The 14,789-nt window shown below is 38.1% G+C and overlaps 1 protein-coding gene across 1 annotated transcript in view; it reads right to left on the minus strand.

Moving 5' to 3' along the window:
• LOC119719566 (protein FAM117B-like) overlaps nt 1–14,551 on the minus strand; it is a 37,339-nt gene extending 22,788 nt beyond the window's left edge. The window contains exon 1 of the mRNA XM_038189040.1: nt 14,106–14,551. Within this exon, the coding sequence (XP_038044968.1) occupies nt 14,106–14,373 (268 nt within the window). The 5' untranslated portion in view covers nt 14,374–14,551. The remainder of the gene's footprint in view (nt 1–14,105) is intronic.
• Nucleotides 14,552–14,789: the final 238 nt, after the last annotated feature.

The raw sequence follows: 14,789 nt of genomic DNA on the forward strand, positions 1-14,789 counted from the left end.
ATCACATGACGCCCCATGCCCTGCAATGACGTCATCTTGACAACACTTGTCAATGCACATCATTTTGTCATTGTGTTCTTGGTTTGAACCACGTTTAAAGTCAATCAGTTTAAAGTCAATCTTTTCTTTGATGATTTTTTGTTGTGTCAGTACATGGCAGTAAGCTAATAAGCTAGTGAAGAATTTGAAAGAAAACCCCTCAACTGAACAGAGTCTACCTGAACTCACTTCACAGCAACAGTGGGCTCAGTAATTCGGAAATGCATGGAAACTTGTAAATGTTAAAATATATAGTTATCATACATTTCAGAGGAGTAGCAAGTTGCGCAAAATGCATTCCTGAGATGAAGTAATTGCACGGCACCTTTAAGAAAGAGAGGTGTGCATTTACGGATTGAAGACATCAGATATGATTAACGCCGAGATAATTCAAAATTTTACGTGAAGGAAGTCTTAAACATGCTTGACAAAATGTGAAATATGTTTTGCCATTAATGGAATTGAATGCACGATCAACCCCTTGCAAGTGATTCAGACGAAATTGAATGAACAACGCGATACTTTTAATTTGTTTACCTATTTTACAGGGACGAGTGAAGCTTAAATGCAATAGATTGCTCGGATAATGAAATTGAATGATTCTTTTTGATTGTTGAATGGCGATCTGCATGATCTTTCAATTTCAATCTAAATGGAATGAGCCAGGCGCTAAATTGAATGAAAACTTGGTGAAAGTGGCCGGGAAAACCTATATTATCTACCTACCCACCAAGTTTCATGACGATCGGACCTTTTCTTATATGTGTTTTGAAAAATTGCATTTTTGATGACGTCATTATGACGTCACACTTTTTTTTTAAATTTTGTGCATATACCTATTACCTAACGAACCAAATACAAAAGGAAATTCAAATTTTGCATGTTGCGTTCGTGAGATATGGCTAAAAGGTCCAAAATGTCAAATATTCATATAAAATCGCATGATGACATCATCATGACGTCACCTCATTTTTTACCTATAACACATCCCGGTCTACCCACATACCAAGTTTCAACCGAATCGGACTTACAGTTCTGTAGATATAGGACTTCAAAATATGCACGTTTGTGATGTCACGTGACCCCTGATGATGTAATCATGACGTCACTCTTCGGGACACAACTTTGCCATAAGGACAATGCATATATGCTAAATTTGAATGATGTGTGACAAAGTTCAATGCCAAAAGTGACGTGCACTAAAATCGTGTACAAAGTCTATGGGATTTTTGGAACAAAAAGAAGAAAAAACTAGATTTATGTTTGTGGACAAACACAGGGCTGTTTCGGTAATTTTTTGTGATGTGTGACATGTAAAGTTTCAAGTATAAGTTCCATCAAGGAAGGATGTGTAGTTCTGTTTATAATAAATTGTGGCATAAACTATGTAATTACATTCTCATAGGGCTTTGAATTATGACATCACATGTCACGTGATGACGTCATGATTACGTCACATCAATTTTTATGTATAACTATAATTTTATGGTAAAGAACAACTTATCCAGAGCATACATCATTGAGAGCAAGTTCACTTCTTTCACCAATCAACCGGAAGGAAGGGTCACGTGATTTTGCACATAATATAAACATTGAAGACCCTGGATTATTCTATCCATTCCCGCAAACGTTAAGTTCAGGTCACTCACGGTTGATTTTATAGTAATTTTCAAAGATTAAATCTAATCATCTTTAACGTCATCTTTAACCCATGATGATGTCATCGTGACGTCACTTCAATTTTCATCTATAACACATCCCGGCTTAGGTACATACCAAGTTTCAACCCAATCGGACCTGCAGTTCTATAGATATCTGCCTTCAAAATATGCACGTTTGATATGACGTCACATGTCACGTGATGACGTCATCGTGACCTCACTTTATTTTTCATCTTCAACACTTCCCAGTTTAGGTACATACATGTACCAAGTTTCAAGCCAATCGGACTTACAGTTCTGGAGATATAGGCCTTCAAAGTATGTTTATCTTATATGACGTCATATGTCACATGATGACGTCATCATAATGTCAAGTTAATTTTCATCTATAAGACATCCCGGTCTAGATGCATACCAACTTTCAACCCAATGGGACCTGTAGTTCTGGAGATATAGCCCAATCTGTCAGATCTAGCCGAATTCTGCTAGAAAATGGTCACAATAGAAAAATCGCATATAATGAGACGTCACATGACTCGTGATGACGTCATGATAACGTCAATGTTCGGCACACAACTTCAGATGCTGGTCTAAGTGTGTGCCAAGTATAAAGTCAATCGGATTGATTTTAGTGCCCAAAGTGCCTTCCACTGTGAAAACGTGTACAAATACTATGGGGGATGGCTGAAAAAGAAGGGGAAAAAAAAACTAGAGCTATATCTGTTCTATGAACAGAACATAGGGCTTTCCGTATTTTTTTTTTTGGGGGGGGGTGTTTTGTCCATATGCAATTAGATACCGTAGTTAGAGGACTAAATTCTTCACATACCGGTACATGTATAGGACTCCACAATTTACACCTTTTAACATGACGTCACATGTCCCGCAATGACTTCATCGTAACAACACCATAAATCCCATGAAAGAAAGTGTAACATTTTGTTAGCGGAATAAAATCTTAAAAAATTAAAAACTCATAAAAATATCAACCGATAATGTCATGACGACGTCATTTCAAATTTTGCAAACTTCTGACATTATCTACCTATCCACAAAGTTTCATGAGAATGGGAACTTCTGTTATATGTGTTTTGGAAATTCGCGTTTTTGATAACGTCATCGTGACGTCACAAATTTTAAAAAATGTGTATATATACCTATTACCTAACAAACAAATTACAAAAGGAATTTTGAATTTTTCATGTTGCGTTCGTGAGATACGGCTTAAAGGTCCAAAAATTCAAAAATTCATATTTTTATCTATAACACATCGCAGTCTACTGACAAATCGAGTTTCAACCCAATCGGACTTACTGTTCTGTAGAAATAGGACTTCAAAATATGCACGTTTGTGATGATGCCACGTGTCCCATGATGACGTCATCATAACAATACCTGTCAGCCCACATATTTTTTATTATAGTCTTGATGTGCACCAAGTTTGACGTTAATACAATGAAACAAAGTGTAACCTTTTTGTAAATGCAATAAAATTTTAAATATTAAAAAAATCATAAAAAATCAACCGATGACGTCATAAAATCCCAAAAAGATCAAAAAGAAGGGAAAAAAAATCAGAACAAAAACAAAGGCTTTTCCGCTGTTCAGCGGAAAAGCCAAAAAAAAAAAAAAAATACTTTAACGAAAACAAAGGCTGTCTCGGCCGGTTGCCAAAACAGCCAAAAAAAAAAAAGAAACTAGAGGTACAGTGTTTGTCTGTTCAAGAACAGAACATATGGCTTTTCCGTTTAATAATTTGTTTTGATGAGTTTACATACATGTATATAAATGTAAATGTAAATTATGCAAATTATTTTCTAAAATTTAAAATTAATTTTACTCACAAAGTTGAAAGTGCATTTTTTGTGAAATTTTGCTAAATTTTGGTTTTAGTATTGAAGTTTCAATATGTGATGTTTCCGGTTACCTAAAGGAATTCACTTCGTCGATAAACCAAATTGAATGCAATGCAAAATGGTTAGCCTTGAAATGAGACTAATCATCTGAGCACGTACTCAATCGATTAAATATGATTGTGTGAAGTTTTAATAACACAAGTTATTGCAATTATTATTTTGTAAAACAAAAACAATTTTTGCAACAGCTTTGACAATTGTAATTATAAGACTTGAAATAAGACTAGCTGTCACAGTGTGAAATTCAATCGTGACGCAACCCAATTGCATGCATGCGAATTGGCCGTTCTCTCAATTGAGTTAGGATTCAACATCATCAGCCTTGAACACAGACTATATCACCATACCCGTGACCCGACCCAATTGTTTGGGACATTTATGCGTAAAGCAAGGCAGATCATTATGCGCGCATTGAAAACTTTCACGCGTCATATACGTATGTGCTTAACATACTGGCAAACTGGGCACTTCACGTGCATTGAAAACTGCAAAATTATGATTCAACTTCATCCTAAAATGTGTAATAACCACTGATCTGGAGAACACTCTCATGCTTGAAAAATCGTTGAAAAAGATGGATTTTTAAAATTAAATCTCATTAAAAATCAAATTAATGGTTTTTGTCATGACTCTACTCTAGGTGAATTTCCCTCCACAACACGAGTCGGAAAACGTTCATGAATACAGACTTTTGAGCCAATCGGTTAGATTCAATAGAAAAATGTACATTCATGATGACGTCACATGCCCCGTGATGACGTCATAGTAAAAATACTTGGCAGTGCTCATTATTCTATTGTGGTTTTAGTCTGTACCAAGTTTGAAGCAAATTGGATGAATAAAAGTGTTCAATTGTGTAAGCAGAATAAAATTGTAAATATTTTAAAAATCGTTAAAAATCTACCGATGACATAATCATGACGTCGTTTCAGATTTTGTGTATAGTTAGTACTATTATCTACCCACCCACCAAGTTTCATGACAATTGGACATTCCCTTATATGTGTTTTAAAAAAAATCGCATTTTTGATGACGTCATAATGACGTCACACAATTTTTACAATTTCGTAAATGTACCTGGTACCTAACAAACATAATACAAAAAGAAATTTTGAATTAGCATATTGCGTTCGTGAGATATGGCTTCAAGGTCCAAAACTTCAAAAATCGATATAAAATCACACGATGACGTCATGATGACGTCACCTCAATTTTTACCTATAACACATCCCGGTCAACCTACATACCGAGTTTCAACCCAATCGGACTTACAGTTCTTCAGATATAGGGTCTTAAAGTTTGCATGTTTAAGATGACGTCACATGACCCATGATGACGTAATCGTGACGTCACTCTTCGGGACACAAGCTCACTATGGGGTCGTTATATATTGTAAGTTTCATCAGAATACGAGTTTGTTTTAGGTCAAAAGTTGCGTGGTTAATAAACAGTGTACAAAGTCTATGGGATTTGGGTTAGAACAAAAAGAAAAGGGGAAAAAAAAATTAAAAATCATAACTAAAACAAAGGCTTTTCCGCTGTTTGCGGAAAAGCCAAAAAAAAAATCAGAACAAAAACAAAGGCTTTTTTGCAAATTTGCAAAAAGCCAAAAATTTAACAGATTTAACAGACTACAAAAAGATTGAGACTCGAACCCTGCTTGCTGTCATGACGTTGTCGTTGAACTGCACTGTCCTTTCCTGAACGTACAGTTTAACAGAGTACTTGGCAAAGCCATTGTTGCTTAAATTTGCTTATATTGTCTGTAGAGTTTATGTTTTAAAATTAAAACCAACTAAATGGCAAGAAAGTGTTAGTGTTTTGTTCTTACATGTATATGTCATTTACTCACTCATGTTTACACACAATATGAGTAAATGTGTGCATACATTTATCTTTACAAGTCACATGTAAATCCAATATTTGTCAGGAATTGGCTGATTTACAGTTTCAAAACATCCCTTCTACAAAACACATGCGTTAGTTTGAGTCAATTTAATTGAAATTTATTGTTTTAGTCTAATTTCTGTGTATCAAAGTGTTCAGGAAAGGACACTTTTTTTAACAAGTTTAACAACATCTGTTAATACACATGTACACTGTTTTGTCTGAAGTCATTTTATCAGAAGTTTGCGGCAAACAGTAAATTTGTTGAGGTTAGCATTCTTTGCAATATTGTCACTGAATTAACATGTACCAATGTTCATCGTTGTTAAAATGTGTGTCCTTTCCTGAACATGTTTGAAACATTTAACAAGGTACAAGTATATACATGTGTACAAATACCTAAAACTGTTTTGAGCTTGATGTGCCGATTCCTTAGATCCCATTTTGTTAAAAGCACCATGCTGACTGAATAATGTTCACTGGATAAAACAGTTTAATTATCTAGGCATTTCTTTGTGGGGCATCAACGTCTAAATTGAAAGTTATGTTTTCACCAGCAGTGATTATTAACCCTAACCTTCCCAACTCCGTCAAACATGTCAAAATCAATATTCCCATTTTGGAGATTTTGGTAGGCAAAGCCATGAGTACCAAGTCCATCAAAATAATCCACTTACATGTATAGTAGTGGTGGTGGTGTGGATTTCAGCAGAAATGCACCGTGCTATGATAAACCTTGTTAAATATTGCGCCTTTCCCGAACGTAAATACAAAACAGTTGGTTGCAGCACTATTAAGGTATCGGTAATTGCTACTCTATTGCCACTCTTAATTAGTTTTATGGTTATATTTCTTGTGATGTTGCTTTACAAATATATTACATTTGTAAAATTAAAATAGTATAGTGTTAAAATTGTTGTCCTTTCCTGAACAAAATTAACCCTTTTCATTGCAATGATAAAGACCATGGTAACTCTATAACGCAGCACACCATCAATGCAATTTCTTTGCCAATTGTTCTACCATATACAGCCCTTGGACAAAAGTGCAGATAATTAGCAGGCTACATGGTTTTCTATAAAACAGAAATGAAAGTTTGTGTTTCAAGGAAAAAAGAGTTATAAAATTGAATTTTCCGTCAATATGTGAAATTACATGTTATTTTTTGTAGCCTAGAGTGCATTAAATAACATTAATATTCAAGACACAACTACTGTAATGACTGTCAATCACTTTAAAGCAACTCCAAGCATGTTTGAGATGTGGAATAAGCAGTTTATGATACCTACCGGTACATGTACCTTCATTTTACCAATTTTATGGTCTGCAAAGTGCAAAGTACCTTAAAATTAAAACGAAAAAATGTTTAAGCCTTGACATTAACATTTTCTAGCACCTTTATGTATGTACTTTCAACAAATAAACATGTTTTATCGATACAAGTTTCATTTTTTACCCCCCGTGAGACTTTTTTGCAACCTTTCCCGTGAAACTGCCCCAAGTAAGGTACAATGTACCGTACATGTATTTCATAATAATTTGGTAGTTTTGTTTTTGGACGGTTTGCAAATGTTGTATAATACCTTTAAGTTCCATGATATTGTTACATACATACTTCATGGATGTCACATTTTTCCAACAGGCAGGTGAGGTACTTGTATTGTACTACTTTGGCCTTAACTTACATGAAAGCTGTTTGTGTAATGTCAATGCTGTTACTACTTTTACGGAAGAACAGAAACGTTTTTTTTTTTTTTTTGCCAAAAAAGTCTTGTACAGATTGAATGGAGCATATAGCAAGGAATCATGCGTATTTTGTGTCTTGATTATTTTCATCCGCGCCACGAAAGTTATCGAGACTGGCCATCAAAAGTGATAAGAACTTGCGTTACTTAATTTAAAAACATATTTAAGGCCAGCACTGGCCGTATATCACATTACCCACATGGCGCACAGTATCAGGGTGCATAACTGCAACGATCCAAGTGCTAACTGTGGCCGAAAATTTGCAGAAACACACTACGCTGTATCACTTCCAAGTACGAGCAGTACAACTTTGTTATAAGTATATTTACTGAAAAGTTGAACAAAGAAATTGACTACAGCGGGGCTTGAACCTGCAACCTCCGGATAACCGTTCCGGTGCTCTTACCAACTGAGCTATCCAGCCCTACGTTGGCGGTTCCCCAAGTAGTCAATATCTTTGTTCATGGGGTGCTAGTCAGAAGCCATAAACCAGTATGCCATACAGACAGGGATCACGCCCAAAGTCACGATGCAGACCTGGGAAATAGCAATCAGCCTACAGGAATCACTCAAAGAGGATACAGCTTTTTATTACAAATTTTTAAATGAACCACACAGGGAAACTGATATATATTATATACATTTATACGGCAGGGTTGGCGATTTTTTTTTCTTTTTTATTTAAATAAAAAATTTGATTTATTTGATTTAAATCAGATTTTTTTTTTTTTTTTAACTTTACTTTCAAAATTGAATACATGTTTGCACACATGTACGTATTTTGTGCCACTTTCTACTCCTTCTAAATGTGTTTAACTATTTGACATCCCTTTTTGGTTAGTTTTATTGAACAGTGCTCTTCTTTAAACGTTTAAAATATTCCATGCTTTTTCTGACAACTGCGGATGTTGCTGGTGTGATGTCACTTCAGGAAGTCACTGTGCAGTTAAGGGTTTTTCTGTTCAAATTGTGACCCAAATATTTGATCATTGAAAAACTTTTTTGAGAAAAGTTTGCTCATTGGCTTAGGGCAAAAAAAAAAAGAGTTCTGCTTCTGGTTACCCAACCTACCCTAATTTTACGTCCCGGACCCTAAAATTTTGATCGGCAAGTCAAAATACAAATAAAAAATAAAAAATAAAATGTAAAAAAAAAATCATGTTGTCTTTTCTATCTTCACGAAACGCCTCTCAACAACCTGTTTTTTGCCTACTCAATTCGCTGTTTTCGAAAAAGACACTGTTGTTTTTGCAAGTTCCCTTCGCGATTCACTATCGCTAAATGTGCATAATGCCTAATGCAACAATGCTGTACTGGTTCCCCCCAGCACTAAAAGGGCCAAAGAAGGCATGACAAAAAGGCGGCCACCAGTCTATGCATATATGGAGAACAAAGATTTCTGCAAGTTAATTCACAGAACTTGATCTGTCTTGTGCATTTTCCGTGTTCATAAATATATTTTGAGGTTGCACTGCTCGTACTTGAAGCGATAGAGGGCAGCACGTTTTCCCAAAATTTCCTGCCACAGAACGAGCTTTGTCGTTATAAATGTGATATAGATTCGCAGTGTTTTTACAATGCCGTAACAATAGCAGTTGAAAAGTGTGTTATGGCTGCTGCCGTAACGATAGCCACTGCGTATAAATATACATTCGTGATGGTGTTTTTGCAGTGCCATAACGATAGCAGGTCGCGTTACTGCTGCTGTACAGAGTTGCAGTGACTCGAGTCAATGACTCGACTCGAGTCCGACTCGAGTCACAATTTTTGGTGACTCGATTCGACTCGAGTCCTTAACCCTAACCCCCTAGGCCCTTGTTGCTTACAACCATCCTTAATCCTCCAAAATCCTCCAAAATTTTGCAACTCCGCCTAAATATTTCAAAATTGTTAGACAGTCCTGCCTCAAATTCGGCATTCATCCTCAATCCTCCAAAATCCTCCTCATCCCAAAACTTTGCACTCGTGTTTAAATGAAGGATAACCAGCGCCAAATCCTTCAAAATCATCAGACAGTCCTGCCTCAAAATGCATTCATCCTCAATCCTCCAAAATCCTCTTGTGCTTCAATCACCATTCATCCTAAATTCTCCAAAATCCTCATGCGCTTCAATCACCATTCATCCTCAATCCTCCAGAATCCTCATTTGATTCAATCACCATTCATCCTCAATCCTCTAGAATCCTCCAAAACCGCCAGGAGGATTTTGGAGGAGTGAGGTGGGTTAGGGTTAAGGGCAAATGACTCGACTCGAGTCACTGCGAGCAAATGACTCGACTCGAGTCCCTTATCAGAATGACTCGACTCGGCTCGAGGAAGGCTATTAAGACTTGAGTCCCCAAAATAAAAGCAAAACTTTGCACAAAATATTTGCAATGACTTACGCCGGTGCCAGTTTTGGTTCACGTCATGTTAGAATGTTCGCGAATAATGTATACAATATACCGTACATACGTGGTTTGATCAGTGTCCCCATGAGTTGAATGGCGATCAGCTGGCACCCCCTTTTATTTTCAAGAGTCGAATGTGTTGTCACCACATGTAGTAGCCCAAATGTAAAAAAAAGCCCCAAAATGACTTTCTCTCTCTTGTGTTTTTTTATTGTATAGTGTTCAAATATTTGTGATTCGAATTGACTCGAGCTAAATACTTCACTCGACTCGACTGCACTGTGACTCGACTCGACTCGACCTTCTTCACCTAATGACTAGACACACTTCTTTAAGATGACTCGACTCGACTCGACTCGAGTCACAAAAATCAGTGACTCGTTACAACTCTGCTGCTGTAACGATAGACACTGAGTTTTCAGAAAGAATGTAGTAATCCTGACACCACTTTACAAGTTTCGTTTGTCATCTTATTTTCCAAATAATAATCTTTCGAAAGTTTCATGCATGTCACATGCCCACTGCTCTAGACACTTCCCTAAGACATGTTGGGGACAAATGTTACTCCATGTACCGGTAGGTTGAATCACACTTGCTGTACGGTTGGGGGGGGGGGGGGCTTATTTGATGGTTGGGTTGGGGGCACTGTTTGCAAACGTAATTTGTGTTTACATGTACAGAGCAGTTTTTATAACTTAGTAATACATGTACATGTAGTAGTGAATAGGCCTAGTACATGTACATGTACATGAAACCCTCCTTTTAATATTTTTCACCCTTTCTCACTTCTTTGCCTTAGCTTTTTTAAATTTAAAGGTCTGGGCCCCTACTTAGAATTTTTTTTTTTAGTAGGCCCATCCTTTTTACAGCTGTGCGAGATAACCACTTAGGATGTGTTTGCGCAGTAGCCACCAGAACCAGAACCATACATGTAGCTCCATTGGTAGGCTATTCATAAAACCACCTGTGTTGGAGTTGAGTCCTCAAATCCAAACTTGTACAGAGTACTCCGAGTACTTTAAGGGCCGAGTCCAAGTACACTGTGACGAGTCCCAGTCCAAAGCACCGAGTACGAGTGCATTCAAGTACGAGTGCATTCAAGGCCGAGTACTGGGCCGAGTCCGGGTACCCAAGTCCGAGTCCAAGTCCAAGTACAATACCAAAAAAGTACAAAAATAAATAAATATATACATAAATATATAGATAAATAAATAAAAATAAATAAATAAGCAAGTGAATGAATAAAAGAAAAGAAAATTAAATACAACAAATACAACATGCAATCCCCATTTAATTATATCCGAAACTGATGACAATATATTCAATCAAGTTAGGTTTTGCCCTTCACCGACGTATAAACACTGTATACTCAGTGTGTTACCTCCCGAGTGAAAGTTGGAAAGAAAAAAAAATCACTTGGGTGGGACTCGAACCCACGACTTCCTGCTTTCTAGCGCAGATGTCTTACCACTCGACCACCGAGCTAATGGGATCGGTTGGCTGGTTTGAATCTGATGTACATAGCAGCGGGTACCACATTAAATATTCATAAGATGGAATTTTGCGTTGGGGTGATGCAAATCAAATTAGGTTTTGCCCTTCACCAATGTATAAACACTGTTTATACTGGAAAAAAATCACTCGGGTGGGACTCAAACCCACGACTACCTGCTTCGACCACCGAGCTAACGGGATCGGTTGGCTGGTTCGAATCTGATGTACATAGCAGCGGGTACCGCATTAACTATTCATAAAAGATTAAGATGGAATTTTGCATTGGGGTGATGTAAATCAAATTGTATTATTCAATCATTACATTCATACAACCGTCCATAAAGCTGATTTGTACTCCCGAGTAGGCCTACTACTCCAGTAGGAGCCGTGCCAACGAGTCCGTGCCAAAATTTGAGTACAAATAATGAAGTACGGGCCAAGTCCAAATTATTTTCGAGTACTGATAGTGATAGTCGAGTACGGGCCGAGTAATTGCGTGTACTCGGCTGGTACTCGAGTACGAGTATGAGTACGAGTAGGCCTACTCCAACACTGAAAACCACTAGTCCGAGTAACTTGAACCCATCTTATCACCTTTTTAACTTTCGGACATGGTCTGGCGATAGTAGGGTCCAATCGTATATGCCGAGCAACACAATTTTGTCATTGACCCAAAAACCCAACATTGCCAAAAAAACATCAGATTTCACCCTCAATATGGCCTACAAGTTACTAAATACGCCACCTGAGGTACAAGTAGACATCGATAATTAAGATGGTTGTACTGAAGTTTACTTACAATCCGGATGAAAAGTGACATTTCCCGCTCAATTCTGAGAGCTCCCCTCGCAATCGTGAACACGTTAAATTTCCGACTCGTGTTAATGTTGCAATGTGGTCTTCATGCCCAGCGAACATTCAATGGTCCACGTATCCCGAGTGCGATTCCGTTACTGAGCGCGATGCATCGATTATGATAAAGAGAAGACTGGATCACGTTTGTAAACCAGTCCTTCATTTTTAAGGAGCGCGAACGCGCAGGCGCTCCTACTGCGCTCTCCGACTGTCTCGAAGGAGCGCCAAAAATAGCGCACCTCAAAAATCCAAAAGAGGGCTTATCAAACACGGGCAGTTTAAAAATAAGAAGTCATAAAAACGCAAAGGATTTTAAGTCTTAAGCTACACGTATTATTCGTTTGTATTAATGCCCAAACTCATGTTTATTCCGCCGGATTTTGCCATAAATGAACGAACACCAAGCTTGCACAAGAACATGTACATACCGTCAAAGATCGTATGGCCGGCTGTATACTGTACGTGCACTATCTGCATATAGCATAGAGCTGCATCATGTATGAAATCACATGGGCCTGAACGTGCTAGTGCAGCAGTGACTGATTCCCGCTGCGCCGCGCACTAAGGACCAAAGAAGGCATGATGGAAATGCGGTAACCAGTCAATGCAATAGTCACGCGCGCGGTGCAATGCACTGCAGTACAGTGTTTTGCATGCAGGCCGGACGGAATAGACATCGTAAAAATGCCAAGAAAACATCGATGACAAACACGATCTTTGCAAGCTAATTCACAGAACTTGATCTCTCTTGTCTGTGTATGTATTTCCTGTGTTCATGAATTTATTTCGAGGAAATACTACTGGTATATGAAGTGAAACGATGCGTGTTTCACCGAAATCTCCTACCGTAAAACGAGGTTCTTTCGCCCACCGCACGCACGCTCATACCAAGCGAAGTTCAGACATTGTTAGCCAGTTTCTCGTCGTGACTAGCGTTATGCATATGGTATACTCGACCTGCATTTTCCATTATTTTCAAGATTATCGATGTCAAATATTTTCGATAATATTTAAGGCAAGATTTTGTCACTTTTTGTGGCCCTTTTTTGTATAGCTTTCGCATTACAATGGAAATAATTCAGGCCGAAAATGTTCATATAATTTTAACAAATCTGAAAACAACTGTTCAATCGCTTTATGTGCCGTTTATCGACTCCATTTTCCAAGTATAATTAAGTGATGAAACTACTGACAACTGTTTTAACAAATTAAAGCGTAAGCTGAAGTCAAACCTTTTATTAATCTCCATTTAATTAGTTTTTTAAAATAAATTTTACCTTGTCTTACAAAAACAAAAGAAAGTAACGCCACTTGAACATATTATTATGCAAAACTAAAAATAATGCAGCCACTTGAGTAAATCCTGATATTCAGAACAAAACAAAAACAATGTTTAAGTTTAACCGGTCTGTTTATCCGTGGATTTTAAGGAGTGCGATTTGCCCTCCTGAATGATTTGAGGAGTGCGATTTATAGCTCTCCTGGATTTTCTTTAAATGAAGGGCTGGTAAACACAGGTTCATTTCGAACAGAAAAAGGGAGTCGGGAACTAGCTTGAACTGGTTTCCGCCCATAAAAGCTGCCCTAGTTCCTGACTCCCTATCATCGTTCGAAATATACTTGTGTTTACAAACGAGATCCAGTCTACTCATTATCATAATCGATGCATCGCGCTCGGTAACGGAATCGCACTTGGGATACGGGGACCATCGAATGTACGCTGGGCATGAAGACCACATCACGTCGTTCGTTCAAACATTTGAACGGGTCGGAAATTTAACGTGTTCGCGATTGTGAGGGGAGCTCTCGGAATTGAACGGGAAATTTCACTTTTCATCCGGATCGTAAGTAAACTTCAGTACAACCGTCTTAATCATCGATGTCTACTTGTACCTCAGGTGGCGTATCTAGTAATTTGTAGGCCATTTTGAGGGTGAAATCTGATGTTTTGGTTGGGTAATGTTGGGGTTTTTGGGTCAAGGACAAAATTGTGTTGCTCGGCATATACAGATTAGCTTGGACCCTACTATCGCCAGACCATGTCCGAATGTTAAAAAGGCGATAAGTTGGGTCCAAGTTTATACTCGGACTAGAAAACCACCAAACAATTCCTCACCCCTGAAACCTGGTGAACTTGGACTTCTTTCCGGTGAGGCTCTGTGATCAGGCGACCGTCTATGTTTGACTTTATGGTGGTTTTCTCCTGTGGTCCATGGCTGTGTAGGTGATGACGCCAGCGCAGGACTTGAGCGTCGCCCGTTGCTAGACCGTGTTGGACTGCTCTGTCTGACCTGTAGTGTGACTGGTAACGTTGCTCGCATAGGCTGAGGTCCCGCTCTTGGAGACGCATTTCGCCTGGGCCGTTGTGGTGGTTGTGAGGACATATTGAGAACAGAACTCCTACCAAGAATTCCCAATATGTCTTACTTATATCGGGCTGGGATTAAAAAAGAGACCAGACCAGGACAGGTTGGAAATTGGACGATTCCTAGACAGTCACATTGTCAATGTCATCTTCCACTAGTGTTTTGTAGCGCGCCCTGTAGTATCGATTACCAGTATTCGGTGACTGTAGACATAATCGGTTATTGGAGTTTCCGAATAATGTTATGATTTGGGCTTTTAATAATCAGGTATTACTCGTGGCAGCAAAATATAACAGTGAGGTACTGGCGGGACGGGTTGTTGGACACTGTTGGCAAATTTATAATTTAAAAAAACAACAACATGACTGGGGAAACGTTCTAAACTTGTGAGGATGGTCTATACGCCACTCAGCTAGTCGAATTTAATATGAACA

Source organism: Patiria miniata, unplaced genomic scaffold, assembly GCF_015706575.1.
Source record: "Patiria miniata isolate m_02_andy unplaced genomic scaffold, ASM1570657v1 HiC_scaffold_8, whole genome shotgun sequence".
NCBI classification, from domain to species: Eukaryota; Metazoa; Echinodermata; class Asteroidea; order Valvatida; family Asterinidae; genus Patiria; species Patiria miniata.